Raw genomic sequence first — 24,540 nt, 5'->3', positions numbered from 1 at the left:
ATCTGGGTAACCTTTAAACACTGTACAAACTAAAAGTGATATTTAGGAAATTTTAATACTTTTCACATAACTTGGTTCAAACATAATCAGTTTTCTTTCTTTTGTGAACAATTTTCCATCCACCCATCATAATACTATAGATGGATACACAAGGCACTACAGAAACCAATCTAATTATAGTCTTTTAATGCTTTGCAGAAGAAATACAAATAAATTCAGGGATACTTTGGAAAAATAATAAGTTATACAGCAAGTGCCAACTGAGATAATCTCAAGCTGATGAGTTTACAGGTCAGCTTTATTTTTATTTTAACTATATTTTCTATAATGACCATGCCATACCTTTACATGAGAAAATGACATTAAAAATTACAAATATTTAAGTAAGTACAAAAATAGTTGTGGAGGAGGAAAGGAAGAAGAAGAGGTAAATTAAAATTTTAAAACAAGCCGGAAGTAGAAAAACACTGAGAGCATGGAAGGAAATGGGATGTGGGGAGGAGAGGGGTAGAGGGTGAACAAGATCTGAGAGAGAAAATTCTTTGGAAGCTGTTTCGGAAAGGGTTGGGACCACTGACTCAAGAGCTGAGTGATAGCCCGAGGGTTTTAAAAGCTACCTGGAGTCAGGGAGGAAAAATATTCGGAAGCTCAGGACAGGCATACAGGGCGAAGACCATAGCAATGGCAGCTGCAGTCACCAGAAAAAACTGAACTGGCAGAGCAGGAGAGACCAGATCCAGGATGTGGAGCCTATTTTTTTTCACCTGCTAGGAATCTGGCTGATGCTGAGCCAACTCTCTAGAGAAAGCACGACCCAGTGGGTGAGTGATGAAAGGTAAAGTTATGTGACATCAAATTCCTAGAATCTGTGATGGTTATGTGTGAGAAATGCCACAAGAGAATTTCCAACATCCAGGAAGAGCTGCTACTGGGAACTGAAACCCCTGCAGGTGAACGCTGTTGCCCCTGCTGGTCCATAACTCCCGTTGGTTGCCATCAGGCTGCCAACCAACTGGAATGGCAATATGCACCACCAGCTCAAAAGCTCATTAGCTGCCTGCGCTCAGCTCCACCCTGCTGACGCAGATGGAAGTAATCTATCAAATAATCTGAGGGAGAGTCAAAAGTACCACGAGACCAGCATTAATGCAGTCTTGGGATGAGTCCAGAGAGGGACTGGGTGGAGGAGGCAGAAGTTGGTAATGTAATGCTTCAACTCTAAGTAAGCTAAGTTTAGCTATTGGGACACTTGCTGATTCTGTTTCATATTTAATTACACTGAGGCAATGGTTACCTTTTGGTCTATGCAAAATTTTATAGTTTTCCTGATTCTGCTTGACATGAATATTTTTCCACACCTCCCACCTCTCTTTTTTAATTTAACAGAAATTTTGTTATCCTCCATCAATAAACATGCAGAAACCTTAAATACAATGTCAGAAAGTATTCCTAATTTGCCACAGGAGCTGAAGACAACACTGTCTGAAAGGCAGCCGTCTTTGATGGAGGTACTACTTTCTGAACAAAAGGAAAAGGAAGCAATCAATATAATTAACTTATGTTGTGAAAAATGTTGTAACAACAACGACAACAAAAACCTTTTCTTAAAATATGCACAATATAGAGTAATTATTGATTTTTCATTTACCTTCATGTATATTCTCAATGATGCGTTTACCAATGTCCAAATCAGTCACCACTGATTATTAGAATATGAGAAATCATTACTAGTGTTTACATTTTTCAAGTGTCCTGGAACAGTATTGTCTTCCCACATCATAATTTCTCTCAAAAATTAATCCTTTTCCTGCTGAAGAAGTCTTTGTCTTTTTTATTAATGGTATCATTGCATCAATTACTTTTGTATCCTATTAACTTTATAATGATTTTAAAAGTTTTATTATTTAACTGGCATAATAACTCATTTTATACACACCTAACACCAGGTACAAACAAAAGTAATAAAAAAATTTAATTGATCTTGTCAATATACACTATGTGAACATTAAACCACAAACCTAGCAATTTTCTACTTGAGCCATGGCAGGTGTTTTCTTTTGTTTTTTGTCTTGTTGAAATAATGTTTGAAAACAGTCAGATTAAACACCAGATACATTTGGATTTTTGTGCCCAAATGAACTCAATTGTTTTTCAAGTTACAGTACTTTCATGCTTCTAAGAGATTCAAGTAAATATTTTTAAGTGACATAAATGAACAGTCATATAGAGAACTGAAAAAATAAGTCAATGGTTTTTTTTAGAAAAGAACTAGATTGGTAAAAAAAAAAATGCATTCAGGTTCACCATTTTAGAATTTACGGAACATTTACGTAAGCAAAATAAACTGTGAAATGATATGAACATTTGTTAGAATGGTAAACCAGCGCAGTATCATCTTAGTATTTAGTCAGTTTCTTTAACCTACATATCAATACATTGTTAGCTAGCATTTGTAGAGAAAATGTACTTATAACAAGTTAATCTCCTCCATCAAATGTCTGGCGATGAAGAATTACAGAAGATGAAGACAGCATTTCCTATACTACAAATCCCCAGACATGGCTAATCATAACCAAACCTCTGAAGTTCATCATGTCCTCCCCAAGGCCACCTCCCAAAGAGCTCCTTCTCATTAGGGAAGCAGAGACCAACAGAATGTAACTCTTCAGAGAGAAAGTCAACATTTTCCAAGAGTTACACTTTCATCATGAAATCTTTGTTGCTGATTTTAACACTCCCATTCATATCTTACTTACTCCCCAGCACATTGCTCATTGTCAATTCCAGAACTCCATTTGCTCTGAGGTCTGCTCCCCATCCGACTAGTTCTCACATCATACTTGAATAACACTGAAGTCTTTCACCATTATCTGGTGACCCAGTTAAGTTTCATCTTCCAGTATATACCACTACTCCTAGCCTATCTCTTCCTCCATTTTAGATGGAAAAGTACCCCCCAAATGTAACCTCTTCACCTGCCTGTATAAGTTATGACCCATGCCTTTCTTATTCCTAAAAGACTGTGTCTATGTGTAACAGGTATGAATTTGCAAGCACAGTCTCTAGTGTGAAACAAATACCCAACTACTTTATTCTTAACAAATTGATATGTTTAAATTCTGTCACTGAATTTGGAATTTAGCATCAGACATTATTCTAATGGAACTTTCCCCTTAAGCTGTACTTGAAACTCACGGTCTTAGCACCAAAGCATTAAGTCTCCAGGACCCATAGATTCAATGGCTACCATCATGACACCTACTATCCTAGCCTGCATTGTCCGCTCAATTCAGGTCTTGCCTCCCTCGCTGGGGGTCAGCAGAACTTTGCCAAGTGTAGTTGTTCTTCTACTCAGTGTCCTGTTTCCCTAGGTATACCATACGGCCATCCCTTCTGATGCTTCTCCTCTCCTGGTCACTGCCACTGAGCACTGAACAGAAATAATCCTTTATTTCAGGACTCCAGACCTTCAACCTCTTTCCAGTATAAGGAAAATCTCCCCTCCCACCCCCCACCATCTCTCCCTCTCCCTCCCCATCTCCATTTCTCTCTTACTTGTCCACTGGGGACACCTGCATAATTTTGGCCTCTTCCAGTATTTAGGGGTCATGGTAAGAGCAACTTTAAGCAACTTCTGCTTTCTGCCCTGAAAAAGTCCATCAGGTAGGGAAACACTTAGGCTCTGGATACTGGTTTAAATTTGTGGCGTGATGGTGTGAGAGGCCAAACGGAAAAATATACTGAGAAAATGTAATGTCTCAATTAATTATTTTGCCACACTCTTTGACCTTGCATATTATCAACCTTTCCTTCTGCATGGGAATCTTCCTCTGTTTCTAATATTTTTCAGTAAACAAATAAAACTGTCTTTGCATCAACTCTTCCTCTGCCAAATCAATAGAACTGCTCCTAGTTCTTCACCCCTCATTCCCTTTGGGACCCGCTATGAACTGTTCCCTAATTGACTCTTATCCTGTTAGATTCCACACTGGCCTCCAATCACAAAATTTAATCTTAATTCTTTTCTCTTTTACTTCTCTTTCATATTTTGCTCCATTGATGACCCCATCTTCTAAAAATTCTCTTCCCTTTTTGCTTTTCTGAAATGACATTATTCTGATTACATCCTCTTTAATGCTTATCTTTTCTCCTTCTTTATCTCTTTTCTTGCTTCTTACCACATGAAATTCCCTCTTCTTTGCTGCCTTGAAACTGTATGCCTGTCCATCAGTCAGAGAGTTGATTTAATTTTATTTCTTTAACTCACAACTCTTTTGCTGTTGACTTCCAAATCTGGACCTCCAGGTTAGACATCTTAGCATATTTCCAGCCCCACATTTCCATTTGCTTTATTAAGGGAATTCCTTGAATATTTAACTGTTATCTAAAATTCATCATGTCTAAAACTTTACTGTGGGATTAAATTCCCCTCATGATTTTTCTCAGTGTCATCAGCTTTTCATTCTCTACAACTCAAAGCCCTGGTCTCCCTGACATACAGATGGCCAATAGGCACATGAAAAGATTTTCAACATTGCTAATTATTAGAGAAATGCCAATCAAAACTACAAGGAGGTACCACCTCACACCAATCAGAATGGCCATCATTAAAAAGTCTACAAATAACAAATGCCGGAGAGGGTGTGGAGAAAAGGGAACCCTCCAACACTGTTGGTGGGAAAGTAAGTTGGTGCAGCCACTATGGAAAATAGTATGGAGGTTCCTCAGAAAACTAAAAATAGAATTACCATACGATCCAGAAATCCCACTCCTGGGCAGATATCTAGACAAATCTATAATTCAAAAAGATACATGTACCCCTATGTTCATAGCAGCAGTATTTACAATAGCCAAGACCTGGAAACAACCTAAATGTCCATCCATGAATGGATAAAGAAGATGTCGTACATATATACAATGGAATACTACTCAGCCATAAAAAAGAACTAAATAATGCCATTTGCAGCAACATGGATGCAACTAGAGATTACTGTACTAAGTGAAGTAAGTCAGAAAGAGAAAGACAAATGCCATATAATATCACTCATATGTGGAATCTAAAATACGACACAAATGAACCTATCTATGAAACAGAGACAGACTCACAGACATAGAGAACAGACTCGTGGTTGCCAAAGGGGAAGAGAGGTGGGGAGGGGATGGACTGGGAGTTTGGGGTTAGGAGATGCAAACTATTATGTATAGAATGGATAAACAACAAGGTCCTACTGTATATCATAGGGAATTATATTTGATATCCTGAGATAAACCATAATGGAAAAGAATATAAGAAAGAATGTATATATATTTTTATATATATGTATAACTGAGTCACTTTGCTGTACAGCAGAAATTAACACAACATTGTAAGTCAACTGTATTTCAATTTTAAAAAAGCCGTGGTCTTCTTAAATTTTTCTCTCTCTCCCACATACAGCTTACACATAATGAGTCACCAAATCCAATGACGGTTCATTTAAAAATCACTTTTATGGGTCCTTTTTGTTTATTCCCACTCTTTCCATACTACTGCTGGCTCCTGACAATTCACGGATCAAAAATGTGGACTTCTAGTTGGTTTCTCCATTTTCAATTCTTCTCCTTCCACTTCTGTATACACTAGAGTCAAGTTACTAACTTGACTTAAGCTTCAATTTCCATCTTGTCCATACATTATCCACAAACTATTTTATAACCTTCTACTCTCCATAGGATAAAAACAATAAAATTCATACTCCTTAGTCTGAATTTTAAAGTCCCCTTTGTCTGCTAGCAATATTCCATCTTCTACTAATCCCTAACATCACTATTATAGGTTCTTTTCCCTAGAATATGCCTTGCTCACTTGTTTCCATGCGTTTGCACCTGCCATCCTCTCTTCTTCCTGAAATTTCAGCCCCACTTTTGTACTACGTACCTTGCCATCAAAGCCTGGTTAAGTTCTGTCTCCTAGATGAAGTCTTCCAAGACCACTGCAGCTCATACCAGTCTCCCCCTTCTATAAATTATTTTACTTAAATTTTCCACAATTCATTTCAACATTTAACCAATGATGTTTTTACTCCAATATGTTTTCAACATAATTAGAATAAGAAGTCTAAGCTTCTGGTGCTTAAAGATATTTCACTTATTTCATTTATAACTCCTAAACACAAAAGACTTTTTTCCCCAACTGACTTAATGGAAAACCTCTTATTGTAGGACTGGACCATGCCTATATTGACTGCATACTATCCTTTATGTACTAGAAATAAAAAGATGAAAAATGATTTTAAATGCATTTCTCAAGCTCTTGCCAAATTAACAGTCTGGTACCTGATATACAAAAGAATGCAACATTTATTTTAAAGAACATTGAACCTATTATCTCACTTGATGCTCACATTCCAACAAAATAGAGATGGCAATAATTATAACAGCTAATACTTATTATTATGTGTCAGGCATTGTATTTTCTCATTTATTATCTCATGTGTTATTTAACATATTATCTCATATAATCCTTTAACTGCACTGTCAGAAGGTACTATTATGATCTACCTTCAACATATACCACATGTTCTTGTATTCATGACACACATAAGTAAACTGGGGTATAAGATTTCTGTAAAAGTTTGTACAGCTACCTACTCTTGTGCCTGGGACCAGCCTCTAAGTGTCTTTATTACCAATGGAGTGAACTTTTAAACTCATTCTGAGGCAATTACTTTAGTGTGTGTGTGTATGCTTTTTTTTTTTTTGTCCAAATTATTATTTCCTCTAATTTAAGGTTTTGGTCTAAAAAGATTTGCTCTGATATTATGATGCCATGTACTGCCATCACCAAACCAGATTCTTTGTTTTTGTAATTTTTTTGACAAATTATGGTTATATAAAGTAGGTTAAGAGTTTGGTCTCCAGAGACAGACTGACTATCTGTGCTCCACACGTGCAGGCTCAGCGGCCATGGCTCACGGGCCCAGCCGCGGATGGGATCTTCCCGGACCAGGGCACGAACCCGTGTCCCCTGCATCGGCAGGCAGACTCTCAACCACTGCGCCACCAGGGAAGCCCCAGACTGACTATTTTTAATCAGCCTTCTGCCCCTTACTTGCCCTCTAATTTCAGGCAAGCTTCTTAATCTATCTAAGATGAGCTCCCTCATCTATAAACTAGAAATAATTTCAATACTATTTGATATGATTACTACAGGATTAAATAGGGTAAACTGTGTACAAGCACTTAGAGTAATGCTTGACATACAGTAATCACACAACAAATGATGTGTTATTATTATCGCTCTTTCAAAAGCAATAGTACTATTATTACTATTTCTGTACTATCTGTATGTACAGACTTGGTGTAAACACCAAGAATAAAGTGTTAACAAGACCAACGTTATAGTGGGGAAGACAGACAACAAATTGAACAGAAAGCAGAAAAGTAAATAAAAAAGATATTACCTATTAGCTGTTTTATAATCAAGCATTAATTATAGTTACTATAATTAATTGTACCCACAATTAATATCGTTAAGCTAAAAATTTTAAGGACTCAATCACGGGAATCCTAGTTCCCATATCAATATAAAATGCTAAAATAACTTGAAAAACAAATATTCCAGTATAATTTCTAACAATTCCATATTTTTCTTGCATAAATGGAATTTTCATTTATAAATACTCAAATATGGTTTATTGGGCAGCTCCAATTTTATGACAATGTTCTGGAATAAGGTAGCTAGGATAGGATACTAACAAATAAGTCAGGAATTCATTCAGTAATAATAATAACTTATTCATTCAAAATAAGCCATTTCACTAATAATTTGTTCATTTCAATAAATTAATTGACTCTTGATAACAAGTAGTAGCAGTAGTTAAGAATGTGTTCATTCATTCAATAAATGTTTATTAAGGGTCTACTTAGCAGGTATTGTCCCAGGCACTGGATATTATCAATAAATATGAAACAAAAATAGTTCCAGCCCTTAATGAGCTTACAACTAGTAGAGAAGAGATAATTACGTGATTTTTAAAAAAATTCACCATAGTGCAATAAAGAATAATTATGACATAAGTATGAAATAGGGTATAAAGGAACAAGTAGTCAATTCTCAGGGAGTTTATTCATTTACCAAATATTATATGATTATTGATATTAACATTTTACTTATTATTTGTTCATATTAATCACTATAATTATTTACATTAAATTATTACTGAGAACTTACTATGACACTGTTAACAATGTCTTTGTCTTTAAAGGCAAAGATGATACCAAAGTAAACAAAATAAACAAAAATCCCTGTCTGCATGGAGCTTACAATCGGTAGGAGGAGACAGAAAATATGGAGAAGTAAAATATATAGTATGTCAGTCTTTAATGAATGGTATGAAGAAGTACAAAGGAGGGTGAGAATATAGAGAGTACAAAGAGAATGGGAGTATAAATTTGCTTGGTTCTGACATACATTGCTTGAGAGGTGTTTTTTTGTTTGGTTTTGGGGTTTTTTTTGCTTTAAAAAAAAATCTTCCTCTCAGTATAATGATAATTTTCCTTTCTCACAGGGCTTCCCAGATAAAGTTCTGCCTAGGACTCATGGCCACTATAGTTTGGACATGAACTGTTTCTCAAAGTAGGTGATGAAATTGTGCTAATCCAATTACATCAATCTTTAAAAAAATCCGACTGCCAGTTAATGTAACAGCACTCACGGATTCCCCTGGGAAGCAGGGCAAAGCTGGGCGAACAGAAAATGGAGAAAAAGGCATAGAGGCAGAAGGCAGAAAGGAGAAGGGGAAAAAAATAACATTTTAGAGCAAAGAGGTGAGGATAGCGTTGACAATTGCTGGAGTCTCTGAAGCTTTGGCATCCTGAAGTTGACTACTCCTGAGACGGCCCCTGACTGCCCCCTTGTGGCTACTAGCACACCCTTCAGCGCCGACACACTCTAATAAAATAAAATTTCATTGAAAATGACAAGGCAACCTATACCGATTATGCTGCACTTCCCTGCCCCTTCCCTCTTAGTTTAGCGAAATGCTGATATTCTTACAAGACAAATCCTCTACAAGGCCCTGTCACACCATCAACTAATATTGTAGCCAAGATAGACCTGAAGGGGGCACTCTCAGGCCCTGCCATGCATCATCAATTGCTCCACACAGGAAGAGACAGTTGCCTACATAACCAAGAGGACGGCACCTCTACTTATAATACAGCAGGAAGAAAAAAAGCTTCTCTCCGGCCCACATATCCCTGCCAATCGGAAACTAAGCAGTCCAGCCAAGGAGAAAACCCCATACTTTGGACTCCCAGCTTCCTCAGTGGACTCTTTGGTTATCACACTCCCTCCCACCTTCCACCCCTTTTCTCTATAAAAGCAAGTTCTCTTCCTCGTTCTCTGGATTTGCTTAAGGCCAGTCAAGGTTCATATGTCCTGAATTGCATTCCTCTGGCTATTCCTGAATAAACTCACTTTTGCTGATAAAATAACCGGCTAGTACTAAACTTGGCACTAATAATTTGGCAATGGGCAATCCTCTATAATCTATAAACAAAAATACTAGATTATCCCAAATCCTCTCTTTGTTCTGGAGATTGAGGCTAAGGCCCATTTCTCCCTGCAGAACTGGTAGGAATTTCCTCAGAAAGCTTTGCATCTGACTTTAAAACGTGCACACATGTTTCCACATATTTGATTGCCAACTATGCGTCAGGCCCTGAGGTACAATGGGAAGCAAGAACAGACGCCGGCATTGCCTTCGTGAAACCCGGGGATTAGGGGAAGAAATTATCAAACAGGCGCAAAAATAAATGTGAGGAAACCTACCGAGATAAACGCCATGAAGAAAATGAGAGGTTTCTCGAAGGAAGCGACGTCCCAACAGGCAAAAGAGGCGGGAAACGCATTCCACTAGAGGGATGCGTTAACTACGGCCCCGTATTTCATTTGATGAGTCTCCCTAGTGAGGATGGCAAGAAAAACTAATCAATCATTTTAAAAATTAACAGGCAGCCACCTGGGACGGCCTGAGAGCCCCGCGTAACACGGGAAGTTTAGGCGCCGGCGCCGCTCACCTAGTCTTGAAGTTCTCGCGAGGTCTGCACGCGAAAATCAGAAGGTCGCCAGGTGCGCACGCGCAGTCGTGGGACAGACGGCAGTTAGGGCCCTTGGCGCATCTGTCTGTGTTGGGGGTCCAGGGATGCCGTGGCTCTTCTGCTTGTGTGTCGGGCTCCTGCTAGTTCGGGTCTCCCGTGAGCTGAACAACATTAGTCGAGCCAGGAGATTGTGCGGCAGGCATCTGCTGCAAGAAATAGTAAAACCCTGTGGCACTGTTAACTGGAGCCACAGTGAGGAGGAAAAGCCTTTCACACAGCTGCTTTCCCAGGCCTCGGAGAAGGTCGAAACCTTTATCCCTGACCAGTTAGAAAGCTCGCAAACCACTTTCCCGGTCTGGAGGAGAGCGACAAACCCAGGTAAAAATCTAAACCAGAGGCATGTTTTTTCATCTTTGTACATTTCTTATTCCCGAATTTGCCCTGCCAGGCATGGAACTTCTGCAGGAAATGGAATTTGTGCCTAATACATATACAAAAGCCATGAAGTCTTTGTTTTTGTTTGTTGTAACTTGGAGGAAAGAAGCGTACACATGTAAGTCTACACATTTGTATAAGAATAATGCTGTTTCCCTCGCTTTCCCTTTCTGCAGTGCGCTTGTCACCTGGCAAACTATTTTGCCCTTCAAAGCCTGATTTAGGTATCATTTTCCCTGTGAACTCATCACTGACCATTTCATAGCTACTCACTCCATTCTCCATTCTACCGCAATATCTAACACATAATTCTATTTAACTATTTATATTTAACTGTAATATTTAACTGTAATGAGGACCTGCTACATAATTGGCCCGGCCTAGTGCAAATAAAAATGCAGGGCCCCTTGTTCAAAAAGCAGGAAAAACTGTTAAAGGTACTAAAATATAAAGCTTTTTACCTTTCTTGTGCGTATCTCCTCTGCTCAAACACATGGTCCTCTGTCCCATCAGACTTCACATACAAGTCAAAAGATAAAATTATTGAGAATTTCAAGACTGGGACAACAGAGCATTAAACAAAATGCAGGGTCTTTCTAAGCACTAGGCTTGTGCTACTGGCAAGTCTCAATCTCTTAATGCCAGCCCTGTATGCCATACCATGTTATAGGGATTGCTCATGTATGTTTTTATCTGAAATGTCTAGCAGAGGGCTGAGCACAGGGTATGTGCTTAATATGTATTGAATTTATACTTAATGCTTTTAAGCAGTCTTTAGGAAGAATATTTTTGTTTCAGATCCATTCTTCTGTTTTTACATTTTGTGACTAACACATTTTAGTCCCAATATGTTTGCCATTTTAAAAGAAAATGCACTTTATTTGTAGACTGTGGTCTATAGAGTGTAGTGTCATTGAAGTTATTGCCTTTTATAGTAATCCAGTTGATTCTATTTGGACAAATTTTGCAAAAGTCAAGATTTCTGAAATTAAGGAAAGGAGTTAGACTATCGTGCCAAAAGAGAGACCCTAATGTAGATGACTGAAACAAGCTAAAACATTGCCTAGCACATTATAAACACTTATTCTTTTTTTTTGTTTTGAGGTATAGTTGGTTTACAATATTAGTCTCAGGTGTATAACATGGTGATTCAAAATTTCTATGGATTATATTCCATTTAAAGTTATAAAGTATTGGCTATATTCTGATAAGCACTTATTCTTCTTTAATGAATGAATGAATAAATCTTATAAGATTATTGTTGCTAAGAGAATAAAATTGTTTTTATTGATGTGTATTTGATTTACAATGTTGTGTTAGTTTCGGGTGTACAGCAAATTGACTCAGTTGTATTTATATATAATATTAGTTTAGTTATTAGATTAGTTATATATGTATATTTGTATATATTCTTTTTCAGATTTTTTCCATTATAGGTTATTACAAGATATTGAATATAGTTCCCTGTGCTACACAGAAAGTCCTTTTTTAATTTATTGTATATATAGTAGTGTGTATCTGTTAGTCCCATACTTCTAATTTGTCCCTCCCCCCTTTCCCCTTTAGTAACCATAAGTTTGTTTCCTATGTCTATTTCTGTTTTGTAAATAAGTTCATTTGTATCATTTTTTTAGATTCCACATATAAGTGATAATCATGATATTTGTCTTTCTCTGTCTGACTTACTTCATTTAATATGATAATCTCTAGGTTGCACCATGTTGCTACAAATGGCATTATTTCATTCTTTTTTATGGATGAGTAATATTCCATTGTGTGTGTTCCTTTGGTTTTTAAGTAAAAATAAAAGACACATTTTTCATTTTCACCCATAACTGTTGAACAATGTATTCACCATTTTGTTCCACTACCCTCTGCCATTTTCCAGGCAACTTCATAATTCCATCTTCCCAAAACTTTATATCTTTTTGAGCAAAGAACTGTTCCAGGTGCCTTTTACAATCTTCCAGGGAATTGAAATTTTTTCCATTAAGAGAATTTTGTAAAGATCAAAATAAGTGGAAATCTGAAGGTGCAGTGTCTGGTTAATACGGCAGATGAATCAGAACGTCCCAGCCAAGCTGTAACAGTTTTTGCCTGGCCATCAAAGGAACATGTGGTCTTGTGTTATCCTGATGGAAGATTATGTGTATTCTGTTGACTAATTCCAGACGCTTTTCACTGAGTGCTGCTTTCAGTTGGTCTAACTGGGAGCAGTGCTTGTTGGAATTAATCGTTTGGTTTTCAGGAAGGAGCTCATAGTAGAGGATTCCCTTCCAGTCCCACCATATACACAACATCCCCTTCTTTGGCTGAAGACCGGCCTTTGGTGTGGTTGGTGGTGGTTCATTTCGCTTGCCCCATGATCTCTTCCATTCCACTTTATTGTACAGTGTCCACTTTTCATCGCCTGTCACAATTTGTTTTAAAAACGGAATGTTTTCATTACATTTCAGTAGAGAATCACATGTGGAAATATGGTCAAGAAGGTTTTTTGCTTAACTTATGTGGAACCCAAACATCAAAGTGATTAATATAACCAAGCAAATGATTTTCATTGCTTGATTTGGATATTTTGAGTATGTTGGCTGTCTCCTGCATGGTATAACGTTGATTGTTCTCAATTAATGTCTCGATTTGATCGCTATCAACTTCAACTGGTCTGCCCGACTATGGAGCATCGTCCAGTGAGCAACCTCCAGCACAAAACTTTGCAAATCACTTTTGACACATTCGATCAGTCACAGCACCTTCTCCATACACTGCACAAATTTTTTGCGTTTCAGTTGCATTTTTACCTTTCTTGGAATATTAACGAAGCATAATATACTGAAAATGTTGCCATTTTTCTTCCATCTTCAGTATTAAAATGGCTACACAAAAATTCACCAATTTTGATAAGGTTTTTTTCTTTTTAGATTTTTTTTGGTGGGGACCATTTTTAAAGTCTTTATTGAATTTGTTACAATATTGCTTCTGTTTTACATTTTCGTTTTTTGGCCGAGAGGCATGTGGGATCTTAACTCCCTGACCAGGGATGAACCCAAACCCCTGCATTGGAAGGTGAAGTCTTAACCACCGGACCGCCAGGGAAGTCCCTAATAAGTGTTTTTTTTTTTTTTAATATGCTGATATGACAGCTGTCACAATACAAACTAACAAAATTGTTTCGAATGAAGTTAAAGACACCTAAACGCTACCAGAGCCATCTTACGGAAAACAAAAACAAAAACAAATGAACATTTTGGCCAACCCAATAATTTTTAAAGGAACCTCCATACTGTTCTTCATAGTGGCTGTACCAGTTTACATTCCCACCAACAGTGTAGGAGGGTTCCCTTTTCTCCACACCCTCTCCAGCATTTATTATTTGTAGACTTTTTGATGATGGCCATTCTGACCAGTGTGAAGTAATACCTCATTGTAGTTTTGATTTGCATTTCTCTAATAACTAGCGATGTTGAGCACCTTCATGTGCCCATTGACCATCTGTAGTCTTCTTTGGAGAAGTGTCTATTTAGTTCTTCTGCCCAGTTTTGACTGGGTTGTTTGTTTTGTTTTGTTTTGTTTTATATTGAGCTATATGAGCTGTTTGTATATTTTGGAAATTAAGCCCTTGTTGGTCACATCATTTGCAAATATTTTCTCCCATTCTGTAGGTTGTCTTTTCATTCCGTTTATGGTTTCCTTTGCTGTGCAAAAGCTTATAAGTTTGATTAGGTCCCCTTTGCTCATTTTTGCTTTTATTTCTATTGCCTTGGGAGACTGACCTAAGAAAACATTGGTATGATTTATGTCAGAGAATGTTTTGCCTATGTTCTCTACTAGGAATTATATGGTGTCATGTCTTATATTTAAGACTTTAAGCCATTTTGAGTTTATTTTTGTGTATGGTGTGAGGGAGTGTTCTACCCTCATTGATTTACGTGGGGCTGTCCAGCTTTCCCAGCACCACTTGCTGAAGAGACTGTCTTTTCTCCATTGTATATTCTTGTCTCCTTTGTTGAAGACTAATTGACCATAGGTGTGTGGGTTTATTTCTGGGCTCTCTATTCTGTTCAGTTGATCCTTATGTCTGTTTTTGTGCCAATATCACACTGTTTTGATGACTGTAGCTTTGTAGTATTGTCTAAAGTCTGAGAGGGTTGTGTCTCCAGCTTTGTTCTTTTTCCTTAGGATTGCTTTGGCAATTCTGGGTCTTTTGTGGGTCCATATTAATTTTAGGATTATTTGTTCTAGTTCTGTGAAAAATGTTGTGGGTCATTTGACAGGGATCGCATTAAATCTGTAGATTTCTTCCAATCCAAGAGCATGGGATATCTTTCCGTTTCTTTGAATCATCTTCAGTTTCATTTATCAATGTTTTATAGTTCTCAGGGTATAAGTCTTTCACTCCTTGGTCAGGTTTATTCCTAGGTTTTTTTTGTTTTTTTTTTTTTTTGATGTGATTTTAAAAGGGATTTTTTTTTTTTTTTTTTTACTATCTGTTTCTCATATCTCATTGTTAGTGGAAAGAAATGCAACAGATTTCTGTATGTTAATCTTGTATCCTACTACCTTGCTAAATTTGTTTAGCAGTTCTAGTAGTTTTTGTGTGGAGTCTTTAGGGTTTTCTATATAGAGTATCATGCCATCTGCATATAAGGGGAATGAAAACTTTTAAAGACAGAAACAACAGAAAGCATCAGACTGAATCTTAATCATTTTCCACCATCAAAACCGCCTACATATAAACTCACTTTATCCTGCTCTTAAAAAGAAGGAATTGTTTCTCACCAGTCTCTAAATTGTACCTTAGTTCAGTTGATATTCACACTTTAATGTGTATATGAATCACCTGGGGAATACTGTTAATATACAGATTCTGATTCAGTAGGTCTGGGGTGGGGCCTGAGAGTCTACAGTTTTATAAGCTCCCAGGTGATGCTTATTCTGTTAGTTGGACACTGCTCTTTGAGTAACAAGGGAATAGTTCACTTCTCTATTTCTTCATTACTCTTTTCTCCCAGAAATGCAAGGTGGACCTACCCTTTCTACTTCATGTTCAGTGGGCATTTCTCTCACATCAAATACTGTGCTCTCATTACCTATAACCTAGTCAAAATTTTACCTTCAGTCATCCAAGCTTGAGTTTATTATTGAAAAAGAGTTTAGAATCCTTTTTCTCGACAAAGCCTACTCTGGAGGAAACACTTTTCTCATTAATAAAAAGTCAACTTTAAAACTCAGAGCTGATTAATCACTCCTTTGTCTCAGGTATTATTCACAATCCCCTGAAGGAGGACATGTCACTAATTCAATGAGGAGGGATCTGCAATGAAACAGGATTCGTAGGAAATGAAAATACATCTGATAATATTTCAGAGTTCTCATACCCATTAAACATGTTACTATGGGAGCTATATAAAGGGCCGTTTGCTGAAGTGGAAATATCATGTGGCAATAAAACCATGGTTGTTTTAAAATATATGGAAGAACGAAAAATGGATTTAGGTTATCAATATGAATGTGTATTAAAATTTAAAGAATTCTTAATCTATAAGGAAAGACGACATGTAGTCCTATTAATTTCTAGTGACTAATTTAGAAGTTGTAGAGAGGTATGTGTTTCCAATATAGAATTCCAACGTAGAATATATAAGTATGCAATTTCTTTTACATGTGAATGTTGCTGTAAAGTTGATTGATTTTTATTTAGCTTATATCAGCAGAATATATTTCTATATTAGATCAAGTCAGTTATCAACAATTTTAATCTTCTGATGATCTATTTGAGTCTGACACAGGAAAAGATAGTTTGATACACTCATATTCAAAAATGCTTTTTTTCAGGACTACTCATGCATAACTTGAATTTGAGATGTGTACTTCTTGTTAGTGGATCCTGAATGTATGGGCCATGTCTCATGCTTACCTCATAGTGTGGCACCATGAAGCTAACGTCATATTTCTAAATTCTGGCTGAGTATGGTGCTGCCTAACTCTTAGTACCAGGTGAAATCATCAAAGTTTCATCACCAGTTTTTCATAATCCATAACCACTATTCCAGTTAGATAGGCTGTATTCCCCCATTCTTGGTCTTCATTCACTTGTTCTTGTTTTTTTGTTTATTTTCTTGTTTCTTTAGATATCATTATCACAACTGGCTATGCAGAACCTCTCTATTTATATATTAATTCAACAAAATTTGTGTGCCTGTTGTATATTAGTTAGTATTCATGCTGCTTGGGATATAAGAGTGAACAGTTTCACTCAGGAGGCAGTGAAGGTTCTTGCCTTCATGAAGCTTACAGAATAGTGAAGATAGACAATAAACATAAATAAATTATATGGTATGTTAGAAGATAATTAGTCTCCACATATCTCCTTTCTTCATGCCCATTCTCCTCCTCCCATAGGCATCCATTCCAATGTTTTATTATGTATTTTTGTTTTTATACGTTTTATTGCAAATTGTGCATTATTTCCTGTGCATGTATTTTAAAAATATATCTAAATGGTATTTGAGATCTATATCTTATTATTGCTATGTGAACTTTTAGTCATTGCTTCAAACTGCTGCATAATATTCATACGCATTCCTCACATTTTACTTATTCTTTCTCCTAGTGATGAACATCTAACCTATATAGCCTTCAACTCCCTGCCACTATAAATAACACTGCAGTGAGCATCATTGTATATGCCCCCTTATGGATCTGTGTGGACATTTCTCTGGGATATATACCTAGGGGTAGAATTGATGTATCATAAAATATATTATGCTTAATTTACTTGAGGTGCATTCAGATTGCTTTGCAGAATGGCTACACCAATTTATAGTTGCACCACTAGTACATGAGGATTCCTGTGTTCTTGTATCCCTGTCAAGAATTAACATTATACAATTTTTAACTTTTGCCAGTGCCACAGGCGTGAAATAGTGTCTCATTTTTGTCTTAATTTGCTCTGAATTTGAGCACCTCTTCATATACATATTAGCCTCTTGGGTTCCTTTTTTCTGAAAATTTCCTGTTTATACATTTTGCTCACTTTTTGTTGGAATTGTCATCTTCCAGTTGATTTGTAAGAGTTATTCAAAATCTAGATACAATAGTAATCAGCTGTAGGTTTTAGATATTACAAATATGTTCTCCTATTCTGTCATCTGTCTACTGGTGTTTGACAGAAAGTCTTAATTTTTATACAATTAGACGATAAGTGTTTTGCCTTATTGTTCATACTTTCAAAAGTATGAACAAAACTTTCAAAAGTTTTAGAGGTTCCTTTTCTGTTCTTCTGTTAATTTTATAGTTTTACTGTTCTCATTAGGTCCTTAATTCTGGGGCCCATTTTTGGTTCTGTTCTGCTAGGGATACTATCTTAGTTTTCTCAGTGTCTTACTTTTCTCTACATGAAGAAATAATTTTCTGAATACCATCTACTGAACAATCGGTTTTTTCCCATTGATTGTAGAGCCACTTTTATTGTTTATTAAGTTTGTCTGAGATTCTTATTTAATTGGTCTTTTTGTTTGACTTTGTATTATTACTACACTGTTTTAGTACTATGACTCTGTAGGGTGTCATTTATCTTGGAGAGCAAGTCTCCAATTATTTTTTTCCCTTAAGGTTGACTGAACTAATCCTCTGCCTTTATCCTTATATATACATTTAAGAGTAAGCTTATTGAATTTATTTTATAAAAACCCATCTGGAATTTAAATGGGATGCATGGAATTACAGAGAATAATTTGAAGAGAATTGACATCTTTTTAACAAAAAGTCATCTCAGCCAAAAACATGGAATATCTTTGTATTCTGTCATTAGAATTTTAAAGTTTTCTCTATAGAGACTTTCTGTATTGTTGGTTAAGTTAATGCTTAATACTTTAATTTTGTTGCTATTGTAAATACTTGTTAATTATATTTCTAGTTAGTGATCATTGGTTAGAGAAATGCAGTTGAGTTTTACAGGTTGATTTTAATCCAGTAATTATGTGGAACTATCTTAATAGTTTTTTGTCACTTACTTTCTAAACTTTATACCACTCTTCTTTTTTTATTCTTACAGCATTTGCGAGGAGTCATTACAGGTTTTTGAGTAGAGGAGTGACATAATTGACATTTTAAAGGGATCACTTTGACCACTGTGTTGAGGATAGACTGTAGGGAAGCAAGAGTAGAAACAGAGAGACCTGTTAGGAAGGTATTAGAGAGGATAGCATCTGGATAAGGATGGTAGCAGTGAGTGGAAGCAGTGATAACTGTTATAATCTAGATATATTTGGGCAGATATGATGTGAGATATGAGAAAAAAGAAAAATCAGGAATTACTCCAATATGTTAAAAAAATATGTGATTTCAGAGTTTTTGCTTTGAACACCTGGAAGGATAGGGTTACTATCAACTGAAATAGGAAAGGCCTCAAGTGGAACAGGTTTGGAAAACAGTATTAGTAGTTCATCTTTGGACATTTTGAGTTTGAAAAGTTCAGGTGGAGTTTTAAACATGTTGAGTTTGAGACATCAGAGTGGAGATGTTGAGTAGCAAGTAGGATATATGAATCTGGAGTTTGGAAGAAAAAATTTGCTTGAAGAAAGAAATTAAGGAGCCACAGGTATATAGATAATTTTTTAAGCCATAAGACTGGATGAGATCATGAAGAGAGTAAGTATAGATTGAAACGAGTACCAAGGGCTGAGCTCTGGGAGACATCAACATTAAAAAAAACTGAAGAGGAAGTACTTGTAAAGGAGGTAGAAAGGGGCAAATAGTTAGGTGGGAAGGAGAGAGAATGTGGTATCCTGGAAACCAAGTGAAGAAAGCATATCAAGAAGGAGTGGTTTTTATTAGTTAAATAAGATGAGAGTTGGCTGTTGAATTTAGCAATATAGAGGTTGTTTGTGAGCTTGATAAGAGAAGTTTTGGTGGAGTGATGGAGTAAAAGCCTGTATAGAATGCATTTCAGACCGAGTAAGAGAAGAGAAGTGAATTAATAAATACAGAAGGAGTTTTGCTACAGAGGAGAGAAAAGAAATTGGATGGTAAGCAGGGCCAAGAGAAGTGTTTCTTGTTTTTTTTTGTTTTTTTAAGTGGGAGAAATAGCACATTTGCTGATAGGAGTGGTTCGCTAGAAGTGAAAAAATAATGATGAAAGAAAGATAAAGAGAAGCACTGCTGGAGTGATATCCCAGAGTGGGCAGGAGGAAATAGATCTAGTCCATAAGTGGAGGAATTGGTTTTAGAGTGGATAATTCATCTATGGAAATACTTAGGAAGGCAGAATTATGGGTACAGATGTTAAGAGATGAGTAAAAAGACAGTGAAGGGAGCAAATACAAGTTCTCTTCTGATTCCTTCAATTTTCTTATAAAGTAGAAAGCAAAACCAGCTGAGAGTGAGCATGGGAGTCTATTAATATAGTAAATTGCATTGATAGATTTTGTGATCTTGCATTTCTGGGATAAACACTTTCTTAATATATTTGTAAAATACGTTCATGGATTCAGTTAACTAATACCTTATTTGGGACTTTCAAACAAACATTTGTAAGTGAAATGGGCTTATGGTTTAAAAAAATGTTTTTAATTGAAGTATAGTTGGTGTACAATATTATATGTTACAGGTGTACAATTTTTATACTCCATTTATAGTTATTATAAAATATTGGCTATTATAAAATATTGGCTATATTACTGGTATTGTACAATATATCCTTGTAGCTTATTTTATACATAATTGTTTTACCTCATAATCCCCCACCCCTGTCTTACCTCTCCTCCCTGGTAACCACTCATTTCTTCTCTGTATCTGTGAGACTGCTTCTTTTTTGTTATATTCACTATTTGTTGTATTTTTTAGATTCCACATATAGTGATATCATACAGTATTTGTCTTTCTCTGTCTGACTTACTTCACTTAGCATAATACCCTCCAAGTCTATCCATGTTGCTGCAGAAGGCAAAATCTCATTCTTTTTTATGGCTGAGTAATATTCCATTATATATACATACATACATATATATATATCTCTCACAACTTTTTCTATCCATTCATATGTTGATGGACACTTAGGTTGCTTCCATATCTTGGCAATTGTAAATATGCTGCTATGAACATTGGGGTGCCTGTATCTTTTCGAATTAGTGTATTGTTTCTTTTGGATATATACATAGAAGTGAAATTGCTGGGTCATATGGTAGTTCTAGTTTTAGTTTTTTGAGAAACCTCCAGACTGTTTTCTAGAGTGGCTGCACCAGTTTACATTCTCACCAACAGTACGAGGGTTCCCTTTTCCCCTCATCCTTGCCAACATTGGTTGTGTTAGTTTTGATGATAGCCATTCTGGTAGGTATGAGGTGATATTTCACTGTGGTTTTGATTTGACTCATTTCCTTGATGATTAGCGATGTTGAGCATCTTTTCATGTGCCTGTTGGCCATCTGCATTTCCTCTCTGGAAAAATGTCTGTTCAGTTCTTCTGTACATTTTTTGATTGGGTTGTTTTGTTTTTTTGATGTTGATTTGTATGATCCACTGTTGTATCTGTATTGTAGTCCTTTTTTTCCTAGTGTATTTTGTTCACATTCATCTTTTTTTCTTGATTAGTCTGGCTAAAGTTATATTTTATTAATCCTTTAAAAGAGCCAACTTTTGGTTTTCTAAATCTTTATATTGTTTTGTTTCTATAATTCATTGATTTCTTTCCTTATTACTTATTTGGGCTATCTCTGTTGCTCTTTTTCAAATTCATTGATTTGAATACTCATTTTTAACCTTTCTTGTTTCCTGATGAGTACAGCTTGTTTCCCTTTTAAGTTCCCTCTCCAATTTGACATGTACTTTTCATTAACTAGTCCCTAGTTGCCTTCATTCATGAACAAGTTTCCTTCTTATTGTCTGCCTTTTTTTTCCCTTTAAGTGGCAGAACATGGCACATCTCATCCAGGAAGGTCTTTCTTCAACCTGCGTAGACAACCTAATTCACTTTTCCCTTCAGTGTGCTCTGTTCATTGTGACACACTTTAATTGATCACATATTTATCTGTCTTAGATGACATTATTTGCTACTTTAGAATAGATTAATATCTGTCCTAAAGTTTTACTATTCCACATTTTGTCTTAGGCATTTATTAAATACAAAGTTATTACAGAGTATTCTAATAGGACTGTCACTGCAAGAGACAGAGTTTCTCCTAAATACCCTCAAGAAAAAAGCGGAGGATAGTTATTATAAAAACAAGATCTGTAAATGGATCTGGAAAGGCCCTGGAAAGCCTAAGGAATCAAGTCAGTGCTAAAAATCACCTTCTCTCTTTCTCTCTCTGAATCTTTTCTCCTCTAATATCTATGTTCCTTTATAACTTTAGCTTGTCATGATAAGCTTCATAGTATCCTCTCAGTTTTGGTTCTAACTCATCTTGTTCTCATTACTTCTTAGTTCTAATTTTAAAGAGAGGAAATCTGATTGAGCCATCTTATTTTTCACATGGCATGGATTGCTGGCCACTGTAGTAGATTGGTTTGTTTGGGGTCAGGTGCCAACCTCCTGACTATTCATCTGTGGATATAAGGTGGAATCACCCTATGACTGCCTAAGGGTGACTCTACAGCAATGGCTAGAGGCAAATATATCTCCCAAAAGGGACTGTAGATGGGCAAGGGCAATGATGGAAATCCAACAAGCCGCCAATTAATTACCTTCTGGTGTTATTTTAATTTATTATCAGTAATATTGAGTAAGAGCAGTATAATAGAAATAATCAGTTCATTGAGCGTATCACTACTTTTCCATTTCTTTATATTTCAACAAAAACCAAAATGGCTTCTACTAACCACTTAGTTAAAAATGTGCGTAAAAGACAAATAATTAGAAATTGGCAAAGGATTTGAATAGACATTTCTACAAGGAGGATATATAGTAAGCACATGAAAAATGCTCAACATCATTAGTTGCAAGGTCATTGCAAATTAAAACCACAATGGGATACCACTTCACATCCATTAGGATGGCTCTCATCAAAATATGAAAAATATCAAATGTTGGTGAAGATGTGTAGCAGTTGGAAGCCTAGTGGTGGGATTGTAAAATGGTACAACCACTGTGGAAAATAGTTTGGCGGTTCCTAAAAAAGTTAAACAAATTTACCATATGATCCAGCAGTTCTACTCCTAGGTATATATCCAAGAAAACTGAAAATGTGTTCACACAAAAACTTGTATGTGGGTGTTCAGAGCAGTGCTATTCATAATAGTCAAAAAGTAGAAACAACCCAAATGTTCATCAACTGATAAACAGATAAACAAAATGTGATATATCCATACAGTGGAAAATTATTCAGCCATAAAAAGAATAAAGTATTGCTAGAGATGCTACAACATGGTTGAACCTTGAAAATATGCTCAGTGAAAGAAACCAGACACAGGTGGCCACATATGGTATGATTTAGGCAGATCCATAGAATAGAAAGCAGATTAGTAGGTGCCAGGGGCTGGAGGAAGAGGGAAATGGGAGTGACTGCTAATGGGTGGGGGTTTCTTTTGTGGGTGATAGAAATGTTCTGGAATTAGGTAGTGGTGATGTTTGCACAACCTTGTGAATATATTAATTGTATACTTTAAAATGCTCAATTTTATGGCATATGAGTTATATCTCAATATTTTTTGCATAAAAATGTGCAAATGTTTCTAGGCCTTTTTTATAGGAAAACAATACCTACAACTATTTTAGTTAAAAATATACATTGCTTTCAAATAACCATTTTACTAGTTAAAATGTGATTACTTGTGTTTTCAAAATTAGCTGACTCTAGTATTACAGCATTATGATTAAATTTTCAGCTAAACGAAGATTTTAATAAAGTAGGATTTTTTTCTTGTCTCTCAACAGTCTCTACTTTTGCCTCTCAGGAAGAAGCATTAAACAATTTGAAGATGCAGTCACTGTCTGAGCATCAGTACAAAAAGGCCAACTTGCCTTTTAAGACAAGACAAGAGATATTTTCCTCATCACAAGATATCAGTCCATATATTCATGAGATTGTAGAATTTCAGAAGAAAAATACAAACAAAATTAAAACCTTAAGCAATTTGTTTTGGGGGAATCATCCCCAAAGAAAGTACAGAGGATACTCAGAAAAATGTTGTCTGAAGGGATGTACAAAAAGAACTTATTATTGCATGCCTTCCATATATTGATTATAAAAACTTAAAGAAGCATCAGCAGTTGTGACTGAGATGTACTAACCATCATAGGAATTATACTAACTTAATAAATAGCTTAATATATTTTACTTTTATTTTTTTGGTGATTGTCCTTGTAAGTTCTCTACTGTGAACAACATCTGAATGTACTTGCAAGCACTTGACAATATTTTATGGTGGTAATAGGAATCTTAGTATTTTCTTTGGTGCCCTATTTTTCATATATTTTTATATTTGAAGAAGATGTTACCGGACATGGCATGATCATTGTAGACATCTAAGAATTAACCTGTTTATTTTTGTCAGTATGATTGAAACTCTCTTAAGCTACATTTAAATGGATTATGGAATGTTCTGCATTCCATGTGTATGATATACAGACTGGTGCCCATGACTATTACGCTCACTCCAGTATGCTAATACATCTGTCCTACCAATTTAAAACTAACTAATCAACTACTACTCCTAGTAGGAGCTCTTATACTGCAATAGTAGGTACATTTAAAATTCTTTGTGTTTTATAATAGTAACTGGTCAGTCAGAAGTTTTTTCAGTTTCTATTGAGGACTTAGAGTTCAGTGACTTTCTTTAGGTTGTAATCTCTCTCCAGGATCCTCTGTCTTTGCTTTGAAGGTACTGATATAATGTGAAATTTTATTCTGCCTTGGTCAGAATAGAGGGCTGACCAGGTTAGCAGTGTCAGCATCACCTGGGAACTTGTTAGAAATATAGTTCTAATGTCCTCCCCCAGACCTACTGAATCAGAAACTCTGGGTATAGGGCTCAGTGGTCTGCGTTTTTATAGGCCTTCTGGGTCATTCTGAAGTAGGTTAAAGG

General features: G+C 36.0%; 1 protein-coding gene across 1 annotated transcript; it reads left to right on the top strand.

Moving 5' to 3' along the window:
- Window positions 1-10,187: 10,187 nt before the first annotated feature.
- INSL6 (insulin like 6) lies at window positions 10,188-23,731 on the top strand. Its single transcript, XM_067745477.1, is given in 3 exon segments — window positions 10,188-10,461; window positions 23,390-23,663; window positions 23,665-23,731. Coding segments are annotated over 3 exon segments (615 nt in total).
- The last annotated feature ends 809 nt before the right edge of the window (window positions 23,732-24,540 follow it).

This window comes from Pseudorca crassidens, chromosome 7 (genome assembly GCF_039906515.1).
Source record: "Pseudorca crassidens isolate mPseCra1 chromosome 7, mPseCra1.hap1, whole genome shotgun sequence".
In the NCBI taxonomy this organism is placed as follows: domain Eukaryota; kingdom Metazoa; phylum Chordata; class Mammalia; order Artiodactyla; family Delphinidae; genus Pseudorca; species Pseudorca crassidens.
Note: the sequence above shows the minus strand (reverse complement) of the source record. Positions and strands in the feature narration are given on the sequence as shown.